This window comes from Chenopodium quinoa, unplaced genomic scaffold, assembly GCF_001683475.1.
Source record: "Chenopodium quinoa cultivar QQ74 unplaced genomic scaffold, ASM168347v1, whole genome shotgun sequence".
In the NCBI taxonomy this organism is placed as follows: Eukaryota; Viridiplantae; Streptophyta; class Magnoliopsida; order Caryophyllales; family Amaranthaceae; genus Chenopodium; species Chenopodium quinoa.
In genome coordinates this window covers 2,686,269-2,710,163 of record NW_018744239.1, presented here as the reverse complement: position 1 = coordinate 2,710,163, position 23,895 = coordinate 2,686,269, and the positions used below count along the sequence as shown (strand labels likewise).

Sequence of the window (23,895 nt, the reverse complement as noted above, 5' to 3'; positions counted from 1 at the left end):
AATGAAATCAAATGGTGTAATAAAACTAACTTGGGGCCTTTTTTTTTTGAATAAAACTTGGGGCCTATTCACTTCACCTTAAAAAAGTAATATTAAGTAAAATAAGTTCAATTTAGTAAAATTAATTTCAATTCAGTAAAATTAAGGAATTTTTGACTTTTGCTACCTATCAAACACATCGATTTCATTTTTGCTACTTATGAAAACTTTTATTATATGTTACAACCTAACAAATGCCTTTTTAAAAACTTTTATCCGTTAGGGTTCCGTTAAATTTATTTAAAAAAAAAAAAAAAAAAAAAAAACCCAAATACCCAGCCCTCCCGTCAGCCACTCAGCCACCCTCCCTCCTCCCCCCTACCGACGACCGGCACACAAAGCTGCAGCCGGCGCCGACGACCCTCTTCCACACCCTTTCCCCACCACCGCAACCCAGCCCCTTCTTTTCCCCTTTCTTGTTGCCCCAACCCCAACCACCACACCAAAACCACAATCGCCACACACCAATCTCTGTCCTCTCGGCGTTTCTTCGATCCGGCGAACCCACAATCGCCACTCCGGTTTCAAGCTCGGTTCTCCAGTCAACATCATCATCATTCGCAGTAAAAGGAGCTTCTTCTTCAACCTCAGAGCTTAATAAACTGAATATCCTGGAAATTCTTCAAAGTATTTCCAACCCATTTCATAATATCAACCCCACCTCCATTTTTAGCCATCTTCTTGCTTAAAATCGCTTGTTACAGCAGACTAATCGGCTTACAAATGAACTTAAAAATAGAATTCTTGAAAAAAATTCTTCGACCTAGTTGATTATTTCGCAGATTCTTCACTGGGTTTCTTCGATTTCGGCTAATTATTACTTCCATTACTATGATTATTACTCATTTGGATTGAGATTGAATCAACCTCAGAAACGCACAATCGCAATCGCGAACCCAGAATTCATGATTGAATTGATTGATTGAAGAAGAAAATCTAGATTGAAGGAGGCAAATCATTTCGTTGTTTGGCGATTGTGGTTTCGGTGTGGTGGTTGGGGTCGGGGCAGCAAGAAGAGGAAAAGGGAGGGGGATGAGTTGCGTTGGTAGGGGAAAGGGAGTGAGATGGGGTCGCCGGCGCCGGCTGCCGATAGGGAGGAGGGGGTTGGGTGGCTAACGGGACTACAGGAGGGCTGGTCTTGGTGGATGGTTTTTTTTTTTTTTTTTTTTTTTTTTTTTTTTTTTTTTTTTGGGTGGTTGACGGCGGGGAGGCATTTAGGGTGGCTAAGGAGGTAGTGGTGGTCGGAAGGTGGTAATGAGGGTGGTTGAAACTTACTAACGGAATTATTAACTGAAGGCGTTAACTGGTAGCAAAAGTTAAAAAAAGGACATATATGTTAGGTAGTAAAATAAAATAAAAGTTTTCATAGGTAGCAAAAATGAAATCGACGTGTTTAATAGGTAGCAAAAGTCAAATTTTCCTAAAATCAATTTCAATTCAGTAAAACTAATTTCAGTTTAAAAATAAGTTCAGTTCAATAAAATTCAGTTTTTTTTAAAGAAAAGTTATAATAGAAAATCAGTAAAAAATAATTTCAGTTCAACAAAATCATTTCAGTTCAGTAAAATTAATTTAAGTTCAGCAAATATAATGTGGTTTCAGTAAAAATAATTTTAGTTCGGTAAAAATAAGGTGAAGGGAACGGGACCTTGCTAATGAAGTTTTTGACTTTTATTTATTGTTGACTGTTATTTGCAGCTCATTTGTACATCCAACCACCCCATACGATTCCCACCTTATTCAGTTATTCCTAGCTACATTACCTACATATATCCCAACTTTCCTTCAGTCACCATGCTCCATGATAGAGTAAAATACATATCCTGGGCCTCAACCATTAGTTTAAACTTTTTGTTGAGATGATCCTTTAATATGGTATTGGATCCAACGTGACATAGAGGTCACGGGTTCAAATCTCATCCACCCCTCCTTCAAAGTGGAATTAATTCGCGCTAGGTATGGGTGGGTCTATGTTGCATCCACATTTCAAGCCCAAAGGGTCTTTCATATGAGGGGGAATGATAGAGTATAAAATATATTCCTGGACCTCAACCTATTTTTTTATACTTCCCGATATTTGCTACTCCGTACTTCATATTTTACTCAGTTAATATTAATGGGTCAAATTTATTAAATTTTGTCCATCTAGTTCTACTTACCTATTAGACAAATGTTAAAATTATTATAATATGTTGGAAAATTTGCTAATTGCAGCCATCTAAAGTTAGTACTTTGCAAATTACATTTTTTTAAAAAATAAATTGCAAATTGCAACCCAAAAATTCTTATAAATTGTAAATTGCAGCTCAATTCCATTTTTACATCGTTTACGTGTCGAAAAATATTCGGTTAAGGTTTAAGGGGGCCATTTTACCCCTAAAAATTCCGAAATGAGCTCATCATCAGCAAAAAAATAACGTAAGTGCCTCGTTTTTATATCAAAAAATAGTTGCCCACAAATCGATATATTTTTTCCGCAAAACGAGGCACTTACAATATTTTTTTCGCTAATTTCGAGCTCAATCCGGTACCTTAAGAACTAAAATGGTCCCTAAAACATTAATCAAATATTCTTCAAACGTAAACCAATGAAAAAGTTGAATCGGGCTGTAATTTACAATTTATAAGAACTTTTAGGCTGCATTTTGCAATTTTTTTAAATGGCTACAATTTGCAAAATATAAACTTTAAATGGCTGCAATTGGCAAATTTTCCTAATATGTTATATATTTATACAAAAAATCTTATGTAGACCTGCTCTACAATAATATTATTATGGACCTAAGGTTTATACACACATAACTGACATTATATTCAATATAGTGACTCCAAATTTTATTATAGTAACCTTATTTTTAATAGTTTCCTTTTTTAAAACTTGTGTGACCCTAATGTTATTATGAACTCAAAGTACAACATTATGTTGAATAGTGACCTAATTTTAACATAGTGATATTTATTATTCATATTGATCATTATATTAAAAATTTCATTAAAAAATTAAGCTCTTAAAGCTTTTATAATGTCACACTAACTTTTATTTCAACATAATAACTTTTATTTTAATATAGTGACTTTTTTTTTATTAATAAAACAATCATATTATCTCTAATATTAGTGGTCCATAATAAATTAGTGTGAACCAGGTTCATTTGAGATTTTGTAATACTTATATCCAAATATCATTTTGTAATAACTTATACTTATTTGTAATTAATGATATCATTGGTCACTGGCGGAGACTACATAAAATTCAAGTGATATAATAAAAATAATAGAGAAACTTCAAACAATAAAACTAAACCCTGAACCTCATTTGATGTGCCGGAGATTTATTCATAAATATCATTTACATAAAATTAGGACAAATTAAATGATATTTGTAAATCCCAAAGTAAAAACGTCACAAATTACATTAATTTGATGTTGAGAATTCTTCTGCATTTTTTGTCAAATTAACGGTCTCCTATTCAGATAGTTGTGTTTGTTTTTTTTTTTTTTTTATATTTAATTTAGAAAAAGCAAACTATAATGAGTCATGGTCCAAAAAACAAAAAACAAATTCAAAAGAAAAGATTCCTTTTAAAATAAAAATCTCATTAAAAAAAATTAATGAATTTTAATCCCTAAACTTTTGTTGAATCAAAGCTAAAAGTCTTTGAACTTTTGCCTAATTGATATTGAGATCCCTAATCTTTGTTGACTTAGAAGGATCTCCATCGAAAATGATGAGACAAGGGTAGTTGAGGGACCTTTTTGCCTCATTTCAAAGATATGGGACCAAATGTGCTACTATTGATATAGTTGAGGGATGTATTTTATCTTAACTCATACTTACTCCGTTTTTTTTAGTTGACAATGTTTGACTTTTACACTATTCACACACTACATGTTGACTCACTTTTGTGATTTATAGATACAATAAAATATAATCACTTAGGATCTTATTTGAACCGTCTATATGCATGTATATTTTATTAATATTCACTTTTTATAATTTTACAATGTTGATAATTGAAGTTATTAAGCATTAAATACATACGTTGGCAAGCGTGATAATAAAAAGGTGTCAACTAAAAAATAGAGGAAGTATTAATACTTACTACTATGTATTTTCAAAAATATCACTTGATATCACCGTTAAAGTTTGGTAAAAGTGGCATACCCGAAGTTTGGAGTGCCTAAATTAGATCCCTGAAGTCGAATGGAAAATTCTATAAGCTAGCCCAAATACCCAATTCCCTAATTTTATGATTAAAGTAACCAACTTGTCTGTTACCTCTTCCCTAGATAAAATCAATTGTGATTTCTTTTGCAAATCTTCTTTGTCTGAAAGTAGTATGCTTATAGTTGCTTGGGATACTATTTGTCAGCCCAAGAGCCAAGGAGGTTTAGGACTTCGAAAATCTGATGCTGTTAATTCTGCTTTTTTTTTTTTTTTTTTTGCTAGGTTGGAAAGTTCTCACTGACCCAACTAACTTGTGGGTTCAGTCAGTCACGGCTAAATATCTTAGAGCTTCACATTTTTTGACTTATCGTTCTCATCCTAAGGACTCTTGGATTTGGAAAAAAAAAATTACCACAAATACGCCCTCTTTTGATTAGAGGCCTCCGTTGGAAAATTGGAAATGATTCCTCTATCCTCTTTTGGGTAGACATTTGGTGTGCTAATACTAATATCATAGCTCTTTTAGATTAGACCGGATACCATTTCTAATATTGATCTTACTGTTGAAATTTTCATTAATGAGGATAATTCATGGAATGTCTCCCTTTTCCATTCTGTTCTCCTTCCCGATCTTGTACATCTTATTCAGGGTATTCCACTTCCTTCTACCCCTGTTCCTGATGAACCTTTTTGGGGTCTTTTTTAGGATGGCCAATTTATGGTTAAATCCGCAACTTGGTTAGCACATTCCACTTCTAGTAACCCTCTTAAATGGGAATTTCGTTGGATTTGGAAATTAGATATTCCACCCAAATTAATTATATATATTTTTATGGCAAATGCTACGTACTTAATAGTCTCTCTACTAGACAAACTTTAGTTTCTCGTAATATTGATGTTCCTTCCTGTTGTGCCCTATGTAATTCAACAGCTATATCTCAGGATCACCTTTTTCTTTTGTGCCCTTTTTCAAGGGTTTGGTCTTTTCCGGCTATCAGTAACTGGGTTGGACCCCCTATCTCTGCTTCTTCAATCCATGCCCTTTTTCGCTCTCTTAAAAGTTCCTCTCCCCGTACTATTCTCAAGGTTGTCATTATGTTATGGAGCCTTTGGAAAAGCAGTAATGCAGTTATTTTTAAGCATTCTTTTCCTACTACTGATATTGTCTTCTGTCGTGCATTTTCCTATTCACTCCTGGCATACTCACTCTTCCCCTTCTTTTATTTCGTGGACCCCTCCCCCTCCGGGATTTTGTAAACTCAATTTTGATGGGTCATCACATAGCTAGTCGCACTTATAATTTGGGCTCTTGCCCAGCTTTTTTGGCCGAGGCTATTGCTCTTTGTAATGGCCTTCTTTTAGCCCAGGACCATAATATCTCTCATATTTTATTGAAGGTGATAATCTAACTGTTATTAATATTTTGCAGGAAAATTTCAATTGCTCTTGGAAACTGCAGCTGCTCATGGCCGACGTCACCAAGATTCTTGAGTCATTTGTGGCTTTTGACTCCGCCACATTTACCGTGAAGGAAATCGAGCAGTAGATTATGTTGTTTCTCTAGGCTATTCTATTTCGACACATCAAAATACTAACCCGTTTATGGACAACAAGTTTTCTTATTTTTTACTTTTAACAAATTAGGTTACAGTCTTATAAGAAGACGTTCCTAATTTTCCCTGTATTTTACTTTTCAAAAGAAACAAAAAAAAAACAAAAACAAAAAATGAATAGGATATATATATGGAAAAATTGTTTTATATACCGATTACACTCTATCAATCTATCATACCCATCTCTAAATATTCCAGCAAGGTTAGAAAATCATCAAAACCAAAAACTTAAATTAATAGTTGAAGCCGAATATTAATTAATGCTACTTAAACTAATGGTTAAATTCAGAATTGATTTACCATCAAATATTCCTGTGTCAATATCCAAGTATCCATGGTAATGGTCTAATAGACCTAATGGTCTCCGCGTAATCTATAAGCATATGTTTTCTTCATTATTTTTTGGTCTTTATAGTTTTGCTACGTTATCTGCAAATACTAAACCAAAAAACCGTAAGGGTAGTGGCGGATCCAGAAATTTGAAAATGGGGGTGTAAAAATTTTAAACTTATATCCCTACCTTATAAAAAGTAGAAAGTTGTTCTTATGAATAGTGCACGGACTTTTATACCCTTTAAAATGTTATTTTACCTTTGTACCCCTATTTACCCTTTAAAATGTATTTTACCTTTGTACCCTTATTTGTAATTTTGTACTCCAACAATCCAACTTCAAATTGTTCTTACCCGTCTACATTTCCTTACACATTTGAGCTTTCTCTCCTCCTTTCCATGGCTCCATCTCTTGAAATCTTTTAACTTTCTCTCTCCACCCTATCATTGCCATTTCCAAGTACTAAATTCCACATCTTTGTTCACCACCTTCCCAAAATTCCCAAATCAAATTGTGGCCAAAAAAATTGACAATACCAATATAAAGAGGTTGTTTAATATTGTTAGCCTTTGTGGTGGATTAGGAATTGGTCATTTCGATTTCATCATTGATGATTCTTTCTCTATTTCGTATTGTACCACCACAATTAAGTAATGCTAATATCAACACTGCGAAAATAAACAAACAACAATTCTAACATTTGTTCCTTTTCTGCATTATCATTGAAAAACCTAAGAATTATATTCTACAGTGACTCTACATATTATTTCAATTAAAAGAATCACCATATACAAATAGTAAAAAAAAGATTTTTTTCCAATATACGAGATATTTCACACATAACATTCAACTTAGCAAGACTACAAACAAACAATGCCTAAGCAATAGAAATACTACCTCCGCTTCAATGTACTCGCAACAAAGGGGTATTATTTGTGAGACATAAAATATTATTTTGTTGCGAGTAAATTGAACCAGAGGTAGTATATTCCTTTGCCGGTCTTTTATTCCTCCATGTGAAGTGCAACACAAGACAAGTAAAATTAAGTTGCAAAGGCTAGCCATTCCGCGTGCAACGCGCGCATTGGCTGCCCCAGTAACCCAAAAAATTGGAGACATTGATATTATTAATGTTTCAATATTATTGCATAATTTTTTTACTTTCTAATTCATCTTTAGCCTGTAAGTTTACATACATCTTTTGTTCCTTTAACATTGCGACATGGGGGTAGTAATCACTCTTTTCAATACGCAATTTTAAACTTTCAAAAAACTTTAATTACGAGTATGTAATAGTAACAATAACAATAGCAATAACCCCAAGTAATTATTTTTCCTTGCGTATAAATCACTATAGAATTAATGTCAAAAGCGCAAATGCTGCAATATTTTAAATCCAAAAATACTAAATTACTTGCAATTTTATATGGAGAAATGTATAATATATCTTTTAGGAAATCAAGTTTTTAGAATGGGAGAGGAAAAAATACAATATGAGATAAATTTTTTTAACACACCTTAAATTTCATAATTCTAATGCAAAAATAAAGGGGATGATAGTGCTCCCTTGGTGGCCATATAGATCCGCCATTGCGTGAGGGTTCAGGTCTGGTCAAGGTCCTTCTCTTACCTTTAAAAAAATGAAAAAAGAAAACACATACTTTTGTATATAAAATATCCAATTAAGTAGGTAAAAACGTACTGTCATGGTTCCAAGTAACCCACACACCAATTGGGGTCAAACCTCAACTTGGGTCAAACCCAGCCTGGTCAACCACCTTTAGTGGTGTATACGAGGCATAAAGGGAGGAGCAAGCATGGGCAGCAACAAGCAACAGCAGCAGGGGGCATTTTTTAGCAACAAGACAAATTCCATTAAGAAGAAGAGAAGGAAAGGAAGATAGCTAGTTTATTTTGGGAAAAATGGAAACTAATAATCCCACCTTTGCCACTTCTGCTCAAAACAATCCCACCTTTTCGAATTCCCAAAATAATCCCACCTTTAACCCCCATCTTCTCAAAATGAGTCTTTTAACCCATAACTTGTTTAGCAGGTTAACTTTTTTTTTTTTTTCAATCTCTCATCTCCCACCTTAGCTATCCACCAAAACCACCACCACCCTTCCATAAGCACCACCACATCACCACCTAATCCCACCACCTTCTTTCTCTCTCCTAACACCAACCACCCCAGCCAGTGGCATCCACCTCGAAATACCACCGCCATCCACCCACAAACCCCCCTTAACACCAACCACCTCGAAATACCACCGCCCACGAATTCCAGCCACCACGAACCCCAGCCACCACAAACTCCTACCACCACTCCACAAATCTCGACCACCCACGAAGTGTCGATTTCCCCACGAAGCCCACTAACCTCGAAATCCCGACAAACTCACGAACCCCAGCCACCACAAATTACCACCACTCACGAATCCCAACCACCCACGAAATCCAAACCACCCCCGCCAATCTCACCCACAAAACCCACCAACCTCGAAATCCCGACCAACCCACGAAACCCACCAACCCCAGAACACCGACCAACCCACGAAACCCAAACCACCCACGAACCCCGACCACCCACGAAACCCAAACCACCCCGAAATATCGCCGCCCACGAACCCCGGCCACCCACAAACCCTGATCTCACCCATGAAACCGGGAAAGGGAGGTGGTGTCTGATGCGATGGACGGTGGTGGGGAGTTTTTTTTTTAAAAAAAATTTGCAAAAATTAAAATTGTACCAATCAGAAGGTGACACGTGGCAAGTCACCTTCTAAAATGAGTTACCAATTTCACAAACCGGTAAAAGGCTCATTTTGAGTAGATGGGGGTCAAAGGTGGGATTATTTTGGGAATTCGAAAAGGTGGGATTGTTTTGAGCAGAAGTGGCAAAGGTGGGATTATTAGTTTCCAATTTTTCTTTATTTTGTGTCTTATTTATGTAAGCTTCAATCTCCATTTCCTTGGCTTCTTCAGGCACATTGACATCGGACCGACTCAAGGGAATGAATTCACCAGGCCTTACTTCAATACGCTGACTTTGCTGCTTAGCAAAAAGCGAAAATTGACTGCCAATGCCAAATCGACCATTTATATTTCCGTAAACGCCTGCAGGGTCTTCTCCATCTCCGTTGATCAGCTTAACACTCAACGTAGCTTGGACATTGTTACTAAACATCACCTTCACTGCTGCATATTCTTGAATGTTGGCCATCTCTTCAGATATATTCTCCTACAAATTAAGCCACAATAAATCACCAAGCATATCAAGCAAAATGATGATATAGTATTTTAAAATGAAAATTTACAATAGACGTTTGAAATATGATTACCATAATGTTTTATTTGGTGATGTAGTTCATATAATTGACATTTTATTTCCAAATAATTAATTATATTACTTCATTTTTGATATAAGATAACAATTTATTAGTTTACCAAGTATATCAATTAAAATGATGTGATAAAGTATTTTAAAGTTACATATATATGTTAGTGACAAATGGATGAATTGAAGAACAAAGCTTAACTAACTAATAAGATTATATATAGGCACGGGCACTTACCTTTGAAGAAGTATCACCGTCTTGTATATATTTAATCTGTGTGACTTGCGAGTTGCGAATTACAATGCCATACTGCCCACCATTATATAGTAGGAGAAGATCAAGAAATATTCGTTTTTTTCAAAAAAAAAAATTATATAGTTGTGTGGGACACTACAAATTCTATTCTTTGCGATTGATAGATTGGAGCTTATCATCATTATTCCATCAATAAGTTTTTTAACAAAAATTTATTCTATGCTCTTTTGAATGAATTATTTTAAAGTTGTCTCATAACACGTTTTGTTCTTCAAATATTTTATTTTAATTGGAACGGTTAAAAGTAAAATACATTTAATATAATTTATGCAAGTTATGTTAGTCAAACAAATTAAATTTTCTACATGGCACACCTCAATTATTGGTTGTCCAATGAACATTAAGGCTAGTCTAATTTGCTGTTACTGTATTTAAGTATTTTTAATTATTTAAACTTATTCAAATGTGTAAAAATGGTTAAATTCATAAATGAATTTCAATATGGTACCAAGTATGGAGTACTTACTTGATTAGCTGATTTTTATGCTTTATTGATTGTAATTTACTGGGCCATGTGAAGGTCTTGTCAAATCTGCGGTATCTAAATGGTTTCAAGCATCTCTCTACGTGATAGACATAGGTCGATATGGAATTATATTGAGTCTTTGACCAATTAGTGACATAGTCCAAATGGAATCATCCGGCACATATCGATGAGTAGTGACAGATCACTACCAAGTATGGGCTTGTTGTGTCCATACTGGGGAAAAAAAATGTAATTTCGTGTATTACTTATCATTTTGTAAAAAAGTAGCCCCTCTCCTCTTAATAAAAATATTCAACACTATAATAACAGTATACAATCAAGAATAACAATATACAAATTAATAATAACTGAGCACCGACAAACATTTAATGTCGTCAATTTCGATCGAACTCATACAATGTCTAGCATAGAACTCACCTTTTTTAATGGCTAGAGCCATAAGTCGACAAGGAACTTGTCTATGTTTGAAGACCATGAAAATCACTCCATAGCATGGCTCACTCTTCTATTTTTTGGGTTATGTTTTTTGGGTGGTTTTCAGTAATTTTTTAACGGAGGTGGTTGCGTGTTTCTAGGTTTCAACCAAGGTGATGGCTGGTGGGGTGGGTTCCTTGCTGTCGGAGGTGGAGGTGTGGTGGACGGAGGTTTGACCGGAAATGGGGAAAGGGTTTAAGGGAGGAAGAAGATGAAGATGAAAGGGAAAAAAAGGGGAAAAAATAAAATAATTTTATATTGTGGTATGGACAAATATATATGAGCCCATACCTGATAGTAGGCTATAGTTACCGATAGTCAAAAACATCCCATACACTATTATTATACAACATTATACAAGTAGTTTATTTATTGTAGTAAAGCATAATAGTATCATTGAAATCTAGGGTATAACATACACATATACACAATTTTTTTTTTTTATGTACTCATCAATAGGTATAATGAATTATACCAATTTTCTAGTCTCTTAAAGGTGAGAGAAAATATATATTAGATTTTTTATTTTATTATTATGGTTTGATATATTGTTTTGAAAATGTTCGATTCCTTTTTGGTGGTGTCCTTTGATAGGTCCATGCCATCCATTTAAACGGTCCTATACTGATTCCATGATGCTTAAAAGTAAAGAAAACCATTAACTTATTTTTATTAACAAAAAAATTCTTTCTATTTGTTTTTCTTATATCCAGTCTTGACAAAATTCACAATAAGATTTATTTCCAAAAAAAAAAACAAAAAAAAAAATCACGATTAGATAGATTTTCTGAATTTTTTTAGGGTTTTATTTGATTTATAAAGTGCGTACATTATTAGTATTCAATTATAACTTTATTACAATAATATACAATTAAATTTCATTTTTAACAAAGAATGAAGTTTTTCCGACAATCGTAACATGTACGACCAAAATGAAATCAAATGGAGTAATAAAACTAACTTGGCCCTGTTCACTTCACCTTAAAAAGTAATATTAAGTAAAAGTAAGTTCAGTTCAATAAAATTAATTTCATTTTAGTAAAATTAATTTCAATTCAGTAAAACTAATTGCAGTTTAGCAAAAATAAGTTCAGTGTAGTAAAATTAAGTTTTTTTAAAGAAAAATTATAATATAAAATCAATAAAAATAGTTTTAGTTCAGCAAACATAATTTTAGTTTAGTAAAATTAATTTCTGTTCAGCAAAATAATTTAAGTCAGCAAACATTATTTTGTTTCAGTAAAAATAATTTTTGTTCAGTATCTACCTCCTTAACACACAACATGACCATCACATGATGAATGGGCGATGGGTTGGCAGCTTCGCAGGATTAACTTCAGAGGCTGTAACTCGAGATTTAGGAATCATATAGGGGCATGGAATACACTTATATAAAACATCCAATTAAGTAGGTAAAAACGTACGTAGTACTTCGTATTATTTAGGTAATTATATTGAAATAGTACATGAACACCAGTGCAGGGAAGTTTTATTTAGTTATACTAGCTGGTTGCTAGTAATTAAGATTTAAGACTGCAGCAGGATTAATTAGATTAGATCAAATCAGATGAAATCAACCCCAAAGTACATTGACTTCAATGGAGCCATACTTTCCGGTAATGGTCTTCTTATCACTTTCACCAGAAGCCTTAACGAGAAAGACGGCTTTGCCGTTTGCAATTTCATCGTCGGGAGAAACAGAATCATAGTCCATCAAGTAAGCTTCAATCTCCATTTCCCTGGCTTCTTCAGGCACATTGACATCGGACCGACTCAAGGGAATGAATTCACCAGGCCTTACTTCAATACGCTGACTTTGCTGCTTAGCAAAAAGCGAAAATTGACTGCCAATGCCAAATCGACCATTTATATTTCCGTAAACGTCTGCAGGGTCTTCTCCATCTCCGTTGATCAGCTTAACACTCAATGTAGCTTGGACATTATTACTGAACATCACCTTCACTGCTGCATATTCTTGAATGTTGGCCATCTTTTCAGTTATATTCTCCTGCAAATTAAGCCACAATAAATTACGAGTAACAAGCATATCAATTAAAATGATGATAAAATATTTTTACATGAAAATTTTACCGTAGTCGTTTGAAATATGATTATCATAATATTTTATTGATTATAGTTCATAATTGACATATATTTTTTTTCCAATTATTAATTATATTACTTTATTTTTGGTATATATAAAATAGTATTATCAACATTTTTTTTTATTTACCAAGTATATCAATTAAGACAAACTTTTAAAAAAAATAAAAAAAAAACCGATATACAATAAAATATTGTACATCTGCTATGTAATGAATGAAATTTACTCCGTGTATAAAAGTTAGCCGTGTATAAATAAAAGTTGTTTATGTTGTACTGATAAAACTTACCCGAAAAAATCTAAAAATTACCCTAATTAAACTCAATAGAAGTTACATTGATGTATAGTAATATTATTGTACATCGAATGTATACAAAAGTTTTTGATCAATTAAAATAATGATAACGTTTTTTAAAATTAAAAGATGGATGAATTGAAAAACGAAGCTAAACTAACTAATTATTACACAATTACCTTACAAGAATTATCACCCTCTTGTATATATTTAATCTGTATGACTTGCAAATTACAATACCATACTTTCCCACCATTATATAGAAGGAGAAGATCAAGAAATATTCGTTTTCTGTTTGTTTTTTTTTTTTAAATATATAGTTGTGTGGGACACTACAAATTCTCTTCTTTGCGATAGATGGATTGGAGCTTATCATCATTATTCTTTCAATAAGTCTTTTAACAAAAATTTATTCTATGCTCTTTCGAATGAACTTTAAAGTTTGTCTTGTCTCATAACACGTTTTGTTCTGCAAATATTTTAATTTAGTTGGAACTTTTAAAAGTAAAATACATTCCATATGATTTATGCAATTTATCTTAGTCAAACAAATTAAATTTTCTACATCGCACACCTCAATTATTGGTTGTCCAATGAACATTAAGGCTAGTCTAATTAACTATTGTTGTATTCAAGTAACTTTAATTATTTAAACCTTATCAAAATGTGTAAAAATGGCTAAATTCAAAAATGAATGCTATGGCGGATCCAAGCTTTCCGAGTTGGTGAGTCACCATAAATTATTGATCACTTGTGAAAATACAAAAAAAAAAATCTAAATCTTGCCCGTAATTAATCTCATTTCGAAAATTATATTACAGCCAAATTAATTTCAATCCGAAAATAGAACACAAAAATTCATACTACAACCAAATAATAAGTAAAATTTCATCTTACAAGCTGCATATTACAAACAAATGGTACTAAAATACTATTACATTAATTTTATGATTTTTTTTAACTTAATTTAGAAGCTTTGGGAAAAATTTAAAAAATTGGTTATACACATATATAAAGATATAATAGAAGCAAAAAAAATAAATAAATTAATAAATAAAAAATAAATTTAAAAAAAAAAAAAACAAAAAAACTTAAGAGACAGGTTATTAACATAACTAGTCTCTTTGATACTGCTACTGCACTTTTAGAGCGTTAATAGCAGTACCAAAGAGACTTGTTATATTAATAATATTGGGTCTGGGTCCTAGGAAGCACGGAAACGGACTCGGACACGGACACGGACACGACACGGACACGGGAAAACGGCAATCCTGAAATAGGGGACACGGGTACGGCGTATAACAAGTCATATAATATATTAAAAAAACGAGAATTTGACAACTAATTCAATAAAACACTAAATAATTAGCCTCAAAACACACAATTTTAATTAAACAAGTAAATGAACTAAGTGTACGGACATAGTCTCATACATATCAAGAAACCATCAAACCAAATACACTAGTTTATATCAATGAAGATAGTCATGATTAACCATAACAAGTCCAACAAAACACATTATTCACATCACAGCAAAATTAGCAACAACAAGAACCACAAAAACTGAATTTTCTACTTATAGAACCACTAATCAAAACTAAAATTAGAAACTTCTCTCAAAGCATCAAAGTTTTCTTATATAATAAAACCAGATCAAAGAAGCTTAATAACACAATTATAAAGCCTCGTCATTCACGTTGGTAATACACTCTTTAATCAACCAAATATGAAGGAGATAAATGCTATCAAAGCTCCAAGTATAAAAGCAAACATAATTACACAAATCCCAGAACAATAGGAATCAAGACACAGTGAACATTGCATCTTCAAAACCCCAGGATCCACATGCTACATTTAATAAACACAAATGAAAAAAAATAATCCAGAAGCAATATTCCACTGATCTCAAAGAAGATACATTTAAATAAAATTAATTAAATTAAAAAATCTAACTTTTCACAAATTTAGAAAGAAGTGTATGAGGTATTCTTGTGCACATGCTCACCAAATCAGATTCCAAAAACTCAATTATTATTATTATACTATAAAATCTCTTACAAAATTTCTTCAATTTCAACCAAAATTTCTTTGATACCCACAAATTTCGTCCGAGACATCCAATTACCCTTCAGCTTCAGCTTCTAAATTTCTAATTACATGATTCATGAAACTGAAATGCAGAAAATTAATTGAATTTAAAAAAAAAACGTTGAGAACCATACCTGGGAGTCTGGGACAGCAAGTCAGCAACGACAATGAGAACGGTGGAGTGGTGGGTGGTGGCTGAGGACGAACAGCGGCAATTGAATGAGGCAGAGGCAGCGACAACAGTGACTGAGTGACACCAAGCGTGGAGCAACGACGACAGTGGAGCAACGACGACAGTGGAGCAACGACGACAGCTGACTGTGTTGATGCGAACGGTGGAGTGGTGGGTGGAGCAACGACGACAGTGACTGAGTGATGACAATGGTGATGACTGATTTCGCGTGAGGCAGAGAGGAAGATGAGAAATTGAGAAGTGGAAATAGGCAGGGAGGCAGAGAGGCAAAGCAGAGAGCAAGACTTTAGGTTATTTCCCGTGTCATACCAAAACGGCCCGTGTCTAAGGGTGACACGGCCCGTGTCCAAAAATCAAAAACGTCAAAAATAAACCGAACACGGTTTTTGGAGTGTCCGAGACGTTTTGCCCCGTGTCCCACGCGTGTCCGTGTCCGACACGCATGTCGACTCGGACACGCCTGAACTTACGAGTGTCCGTGCTTCGTTGTCTGGGTCAAGTCAACTCTTGATAGGTTCATAATAAGTTCGCATAAATTCATATTGGGCTCAAAACGGGTTTGATTGGGTTAATTTAAAGTCATATGACTTTGGGTCAAGTTAATTTTGGTTCGGTTAGATTCGGTTCGATTAAATTCGGTTAAGTTGAAATTAGGATATGGTTGATTCAGTATTGTACTGTGTCAATTCCAATTCAAATCCTATTCAAGTTTCACTGAATTTGGTTCAGGTTGATCAAATTCAATATTCAAATTAGATCATTATTAAACTAGATTAATTATTCAGTTTTACTTTATTATTGAGTCATTAACATGTCACATGTGTCATTAACACTTACAAATTATTCATTAGTTTTCTCATCGATCATTAGATCAATTCTTAAGTCATTTATCTTCAAGTCAAATTAAAATTGAATTATCAATGACTTATATCATACGTACATAGTGATATGACTACGGTAAATAATGAACATATATGATAGCCACATATTGATTAAATTGACCTTGAGTATATTAAAACATCAAATTAGTTAAATTGAATTAATAAACTTCATATATTTTATGTACTTGCATTTCAAATTAAAAATCGTATACTCACTACTCTCAGGCTCTCAGCCCACGCACCATTTCAAAATGAAGTTTATAACGATTAATGAAACAAACAATTTCATGAATTGAAGTAATTATGTTTAAGAAAAAAAAAAATAGGAAAACCAAAATAATAAGTTGGGTTGAGAATTATGTTTGTTTGAGATCATGTTAAATTAAAATCATTTTAGATCAAAACAAATTAGATTGAATCGAGTATTTTTTTGGGTGAATTTCAGGTTAGGTTGAGTCAGGTTAGGTTAAACCAGTTCATTTTGAGTTCAAGTTGGGTTAAGTTTAGGTCGGGTCAAATCGGTGCCACATTATTTTTATATCAGGTGAAATTTGGATTAGTTTAGGGCGTTATAGATCTGGTTTGAATCATGAATTTCTCAGGTTAAACTAGGTCGGTTACAGGTGGGGTTTGAGTCATGAATTTCTCAGTTCAAATCGAATAGGCACAATCTAATTACAACAACAAGCACAATCTAACATAGCATATGCATAACACAAAACTAGCTAGCAACTATAGGCGGGATATAAGCCTACGTTAATTCCTCTTAACTTTTGCTGGGTAGGAAAAGGAGGCCTCAAGAGTCAAGACCACAAATTCTAACCAAGCTTGACTTTTATAGGCTTTTAACAAGATAACCTTCTTTAATTCTCTAACATGCAAGAAATTAACTAACCTATCTCTTACCTCCTATTTGTAGATGATATCCTCTTTTTTAGGAAGTTATGTGATATACTTCTACACTCAACCTTGTCTTGCTTGTTCTGACCCCTGTGTGAAACTTATCCACCCCCGCATGCATTACCTCTTAGTTCTTTATCCTAGTAGATGCTTCCTTCTATCAACACACCTTTGATGTGTGTATTGGAGGCATATGATACATTTATTTTAAGGAGTAGAAAGGGGTTTCCCTTAAAAAATCAAGGTTGAGGATGCTAACTTTGCTGAATTCTTGATTGTTTTGATTGTCGTAATGTCGTTGCTTGGTTTAAGTATTATTAAAAGGACGATGTGAACATATGTTCTGACTCTAAAACTGCTATGACTAGCAAAACTGATGTGCAAAAAATTAAAGATAAATACTTGACTATTTCAAATGTTTACAGGGAGTTTATTCAAAAGACAAGGGTGCAAAATGTTTAGTGTCTTCCAATAAACCAGGTGCCTCAAGCGCATCTTCTGACGCACCAAGGTGCATGGTGGGCATGATGTGCTCTGGAATTTAGTTGTCAACCCCTTTATTAATAGCTCAAGTACTTTAAGCCCCTGCGTGAGTGTGCTTAAGAACTTAAATATGAAACTTCTATCTGTAAACAAATCAATTCATTAATAAAAAGTCATCCGCCATCTACAAATGAAATCTAAATTAACAAATACATAAAATTGAATCAAATTAGGTTTTCCTTCGTCAGAGCTACGATTGGTGGGACTATGGGTGGAATAATGATAGGCTCCATTTTATCGCAAAAGAATTATTTATAGAAGAGTCCCACAACTATATAAAAAAATAAACAATCGAATATTTCCTTTTTTAGATCTTCGATCTCCTACTATATAATGGTGGGCAGTATGGCATTGTAATTTGCAAGTCACACAGATTAAATATATACAAGAGGGTGATACTTCTTCTAGGGTAAATGCCTATAATCTTAGTTAAGCTTTGTTCTTCAATTCATCCATTTGTCACTAACATATATATGTAACGTTAAAATACTTTATCATCATTTTAATTGATATACTTGGTAAATTAATAAATTGTTATTTTATACCAAAAATGAAGTAATATAATTAATTAATTGGAAATAAAATGTCAATTATGAACTACATCACCAATAAAACACTATGGTAATCATATTTCAAACGACTATTGTAAAATTTTCATTTTAAAATACTCTATCATCATTTTTCTTTATATGCATGGTGATTTATTGTGGCTTAATTTGTAGGAGAATATATCTGAAAAGATGGCCAACATTCAAGAATATGCAGCTGTGAAGGTGATGTTTAGCAACAATGTCCAAGCTACGTTGAGTGTTAAGCTGATCAATGGAGATGGAGAAGACCCTGCAGACGTTTACGGAAATATAAATGGCCGATTTGGAATTGGCAGTCAATTTTCACTTTTTAATAAGCAGCAAAGTCAGCGTATTGAAGTAAGGCCTGGTGAATTCATTCCCTTGAGTAGGTCCGATGTCAATGTGCCTGAAGAAGCCAGGGAAATGGAGATTGAAGCTTACTTGATGGACTATGATTCTGTTTCTCCCGACGATGAAATTGCAAATGGCAAAGCCGTCTTTCTAGTCAAGGCTTCTGGTGAAAGTGATAAGAAGACCATTACCGGAAAGTATGGCTCCATTGAAGTCAATGTACTTTGGGGTTGATCTCATCTGATCTAATCTAATCTAATTGATCATGCTGCAATCTTAAATCTTAATTACTAGCTTACCAGCTAGTATAATTAAATAAAACTTTATTTCCTGCAGTATTGTTCATGTACTATTTCAATACAATTACCTAAATAATACGAAGATTATTATAATAAATGTTCCAAGGGATTAGATTAGAATTTAGATTAGAATTTAGGATATAATAAATGTTCCAAGGGATTATTATTCTTGTGTCGTTCATGCTTTTCATTATTTTTATTTGTTCGCTTTTTGGTTCTCTTAGCTTATCCCTAGTTTCTCATGGGCAACTCAATGGATTCTCCATATGGATTGTTCTTGAGTTTATTGATTTTATTCATTCAGATATTTAATTTCTCTCTTTTAATTATGTTTTCTTTAAATTGAATTATTAGGTTTAATTTCAATTATTTATTTTATGCTTGAGTAGTTTATTTCTAAGGTTTGGGAACCCGTGTTTATATGATAAATCTTGATTGATATTATTAACATTTTTATTATTAATTTCTCTAATTGATAGTGATTTATTGTTAATCTTGCAATATGATCAATTGTTTGATTAATTATTATTAATTAGAGTTTGAATCGAAAGATCATACTTTAAAAGGCTTACCTACAATTAGCAATTCTTATTACGTTAGCTTAGTGATCATACTGCATATGTTGATCGAATTAAGAGCGTTAAAACCAGACCGTAGGCTTGGTAATTGCTCCAAATAATTGATTAATTGAATTGTTGATGGTTTAATGATTGATTCTGAATTAAGCATGTATGGTGAACCATAACCCTAGATCTTTTTATTAATTGCATTCTTATTTTAGTTTAAACTACCTTTCAATCTCAATTTCGTGATATTGTTTAGTTTCTTCAATCTTTAGAAGTTAGATTAAATAATTGTCATCTCTCTATAGATTCGGTCCTATTTAGCTATTACATAGCCAGGAGGTTTTGTTAGAAATTTATCTTTGACAGGTGTGACAACCTATCAAATTTTAGAGTCATTGTTGGGGAGGCCACTTAATTTTATTACTGTTATCAATCTTATCATTGTTTAAAATAGGAAGGAGATTAAGATCAATCAACATTTTATTTAAGAAAAACTTAAAATCACATACATAATTATTTTGCTTTGTCATAATTCATGCATATAGGAAAGCATTATGAATAAACATGAGCATGATTAGCCAAGTACACACTAGCTATTACATTACATCCTTAGAGTGAAAAGTCTCATACCTATCTAGGACATTTAGAGGGCTAGAGGCCGGATTGGGATCAAAGTAGCTAGCCCTTTAACCTAAGCATGCAGTTGGGTTAAGTTATTTATAATATATTTAACCCGACTTTAATCTCTTTCTTAAATTGCGTGCCAAAGGGCTATAGGTCAAGTAAATAGAGACGGAGGGATAATATCACGATTCACACACAATCCACCAGCTAAAGGTATCGCAGCACATTTAAAGGTATCATTACAACAAAAAGGTCCAAAGATACTGTTACAATACTGATAGTCATCTGCGCACTTCAAAACTTCCCCGCTATCATTTGTTGCGACTTCTTGCTTAATATTTTGGGCGTCCAAACCACGATTATGCGACCGCATAATCATCATATTTGTTTCATGGTTTCCATTTTCATCATCAGTTTTTGGTGGTTGGACCATCACCACTTCTTCTTCTATTACCATCACTGGCATTTTTGGCATCGTTTCAATGGCCATAGCTGAAAGTAGAAAAAGAAAAAGAAAAAAAAAAAAAAGGAAATATGTATCATGTAGTTAGAGGTGTCCACCGTGCGAGTCGTGCGAGCTGGGTTAGGGTTAGGTGGGTCGCGGGTTGGGGTTTCATGACACACGGCACGACACACGTAGGGTAGGGTGGGCCGGGTCGTGGGTTGGTTCGGAGAAGTTGGACACACCAGGGTTAGGTTCGTGGGTTAGACGAGTCGTGGGTGGGTCGAGCTGGGTTTGTGGGTTAGACGGATCGTGGGTGGGTCGAGCTGGGTTTGTGGGTTAGACGGGTCATGGGTGGGTCGAGCTAGGTTCGTGGGTTAGACGGGTCAAGGTGGGTTAGTGAGTTAGGGTGGGTCGAAGGGTGGGTTAGTGGGTTAGGGTCGGGTGGGTTTGTGGGTTAAGTGGGTTAGGGTCGGGTGGGTTAGTGGGTTAGGGTCGGGTGGGTTTGTGGGTTAGGTGGGTTAGGGTCGGGTGGGTTTGTGGGTTAGGGTCGGGTGGGTTCGTGGGTTAGGGTCGGGTGGGTTGTGTGGTGTTTTAATTTTTACAAAATTAACAATTTGATGGCTTGCTCTTAATTAAGATGCCTACGTATCCTTATATTATAAAATAAGGAATCAAAGCCAGCGTAGTTCTTATATTGTACTTCTTTTGAAATTTGGGGGGGGGGCTTGGACCTATCTTTAGAAAACTAAAATTTAATTTTGCAATTAAATTGTAATTTTCGAAAAATAAGTTGCCTACGTATCCCGAAAGAATCAAAGCCCACGTAGTTCTTAGCGTACCTGATTTAGACTTTTCTAGCCACCCATGTTTGTTGCATCATCATCCCCGGAAGCTGCATCATCCGTTGACGACTCCAATATCATCACAGGATCATCTTCATCGTCTTCGTCTTCCTTTAAACCTTGAGTTCTTCTTTCAGCTTGATCCCAATCTTTCTTACAAACACAAATTTGAATGCTTTCCGGAGTTAAGCGAGATCTTTTTTCATCTAACACTCTTCTACCTGCACTAAAAGCAGACTCGGAAGCAACAGATGAAGCGGGAACTGCAAGTATATCTTTTGCAATTCTCGCCAATATAGGAAAACTTTTTTTATGTTCTTGCCACCATTTTATAATTTGAAAGTTGTTGTTGGTCTCATGTTGATATGACAAATAATCATTAATAGCAAGTGTTGAAGAAGATGATGATGAGAATGATGTAGATGCTTTGTGTTTTTTTTTCATAACTTTATCAAGAAAACCAAATCTAGAATCGGAAGTGCTAGTAGTAGTTGGTGTTGCCAAATCAAAACCATAAATAGATGCATAATGATCATAAAGGTCTCCCAAAACAGATTTGCATTTGTTAATATATTCACTAACATCATAATCGATACTTAAACTTGTATAATAAAATTATATTGGTTATTGATTTTATTGAAAGGAAAAATTATATTTTGGATTCACTTGGCATTAACGATGATCGTCGTAGAATTGTTTCAGAGCTGGTAAGTAAAGCTTATTAATTAGAAATTAGTATATATGTCCTTATCAATTTAATTTTGTTGACTTAAAATTTTATTACGTTGTTGATGTTACAGCTTCTCAAGACTCCACATGTACATGGGAATCATCCTAAGTTGGGGCGAATATTTGAAGAGTGTGTAAATTTTGATTTAGATATTCAAAAAACACCGTTGCAACCAAATGGGTATGGAGTATATATTATTGTAATGTTAACATTTTACTTTCATTTTACAATCGATTCTTAATCAAATATATATATATATATATATATATATATATATATATATATATATATATATATATATATATATATATATATATATTACTTTATGCAGAACTGATTGTGGCATGTACATCTTAAAGTATATTGAAGCTGAAAATAAATCAGATTGGTCAAAAATATTCTATACGGTAAAGTTGAATTAGATTGATTTATAACTTTCATATGTATAATAGAGTGATAGATACAAGGTTGAGTGGTTTTTTTTTTTTTTTTTTTTTTTTTTTTTTTTTTTTTTTTTAATGCAGACGGCATCCATGGGAATTTAACGACTTAAGTATTTGGCAAAACTCATCACTAGCGAATTTAATGAAGCTACACTATTTAAGCGTGCTATTTTGGGAGATGCATCCATTGATCTCAAGCAGCTATCTTGATTTTTTTTTTTTGAATGGAGCAGCTATCTTGATTTATCTCATGTATTATTGACTTATTGTTGAATGGTGTTATTCTATAATTGCCACTTTCTTTTTTGCATTAATAATATAACTGAGGTTATAGTGGAATAAGTAATCGAGTAGGAGGTAATATGAGAGATATTAAAGAAATCAAACAATAAGCTATCCAATCTAATATCATCAAATAGGAGGTGAATAGGAGTAACACCACTGTTCAAGCACGTAATTGCTTTCACCACTTTTGTAAAATCACTTTCCACCCACACATTTGTATATCCAAGTCTTCTGGCAATCTGCATACCAAACTGAACCGCGAAAGCTTCTGCTGTCTCAACATCAGTGGCCTCACACTTCAAAAATTATCATTTTAAATATGGACGAAGGGAGTATGAGTAAAAAGTAAAACATTCTACCAATATAATATGCAATAACATTAGAAAATGAGTCTAATAATCCATCAAATTTGATTTATAAAAAAAAAAAAAAACAAACTTTATTGTTAAAGCCTACATGTAGACACAATTGATTCATCATAAACCATCTAGTAATAATTAAATTTCAAAAATTATCATTTTAAAAAGAACAAATTCAAAATCCCTTGAGCTATGATTTCATTCTGCAAACACTACCAATCTTGATTTGGCTTCCAATCAAAAGCTGTTGGATCATCCTCCATATTTTCCAATTCATAACTATATGAGCTCTGCACCAAAAAAATATTTGGCTATGATAACTTACCTCTGAAACATCACCCTCTTCATATGTATTTGGCATGTGAGTCATAGCTACATCGGATAAACTTAGCATGCTAGTTGAATTCATATCTGTAGAAACCTTACTTGGTGATCTTTTAGGAGTTTTATTCAAATCGAGTTTAGACTGATTTTGTGAATCATGTGCTCATTAATAAAGTGATCAATTGTCTTTTCTTCATGTAGTTCGAATTGTGATCTTCTATTGTATTAGTTTCACCATCAAACTTAGCATTATCATCATGATCATCAATTTCTCCTTGTGTGTT

General features: G+C 33.5%; 3 protein-coding genes across 3 annotated transcripts; 1 reads left to right on the top strand and 2 right to left on the bottom strand.

Moving 5' to 3' along the window:
• Nucleotides 1-8,216: 8,216 nt before the first annotated feature.
• LOC110694144 lies at nucleotides 8,217-9,799 on the bottom strand. Its single transcript, XM_021871310.1, has 2 exons — nucleotides 9,729-9,799; nucleotides 8,217-9,394 (listed from the first exon to the last, which is right to left on the bottom strand). The coding sequence occupies exon 2, from the start codon at nucleotides 9,374-9,376 to the stop codon at nucleotides 8,936-8,938; it is 441 nt and encodes a 146-aa protein (XP_021727002.1). The 5' UTR covers nucleotides 9,377-9,394; nucleotides 9,729-9,799; the 3' UTR covers nucleotides 8,217-8,935.
• Nucleotides 9,800-12,171: 2,372 nt separating this feature from the next.
• Nucleotides 12,172-13,393, bottom strand: LOC110694537 (60 kDa jasmonate-induced protein-like). Its single transcript, XM_021871718.1, has 2 exons — nucleotides 13,346-13,393; nucleotides 12,172-12,775 (listed from the first exon to the last, which is right to left on the bottom strand). The coding sequence occupies exon 2, from the start codon at nucleotides 12,755-12,757 to the stop codon at nucleotides 12,341-12,343; it is 417 nt and encodes a 138-aa protein (XP_021727410.1). The 5' UTR covers nucleotides 12,758-12,775; nucleotides 13,346-13,393; the 3' UTR covers nucleotides 12,172-12,340.
• A 4,728-nt stretch (nucleotides 13,394-18,121) lies between these two features.
• On the top strand, nucleotides 18,122-19,076 carry LOC110694536. The gene is made up of 2 exons (XM_021871717.1): nucleotides 18,122-18,180; nucleotides 18,494-19,076. Exon 2 carries the CDS (start codon nucleotides 18,512-18,514, stop codon nucleotides 18,926-18,928), a length of 417 nt encoding a protein of 138 aa, XP_021727409.1. The 5' UTR covers nucleotides 18,122-18,180; nucleotides 18,494-18,511; the 3' UTR covers nucleotides 18,929-19,076.
• The last annotated feature ends 4,819 nt before the right edge of the window (nucleotides 19,077-23,895 follow it).

What these genes read in the sequence shown, in the direction of transcription:
- LOC110694537 (XM_021871718.1), bottom strand. Translation starts at nt 12,757, where the DNA reads ATGGCCAACATTCAAGAATATGCAGCAGTGAAGGTGATGTTCAGTAAT.
- LOC110694536 (XM_021871717.1), top strand. Translation starts at nt 18,512, where the DNA reads ATGGCCAACATTCAAGAATATGCAGCTGTGAAGGTGATGTTTAGCAAC.
- LOC110694144 (XM_021871310.1), bottom strand. Translation starts at nt 9,376, where the DNA reads ATGGCCAACATTCAAGAATATGCAGCAGTGAAGGTGATGTTTAGTAAC.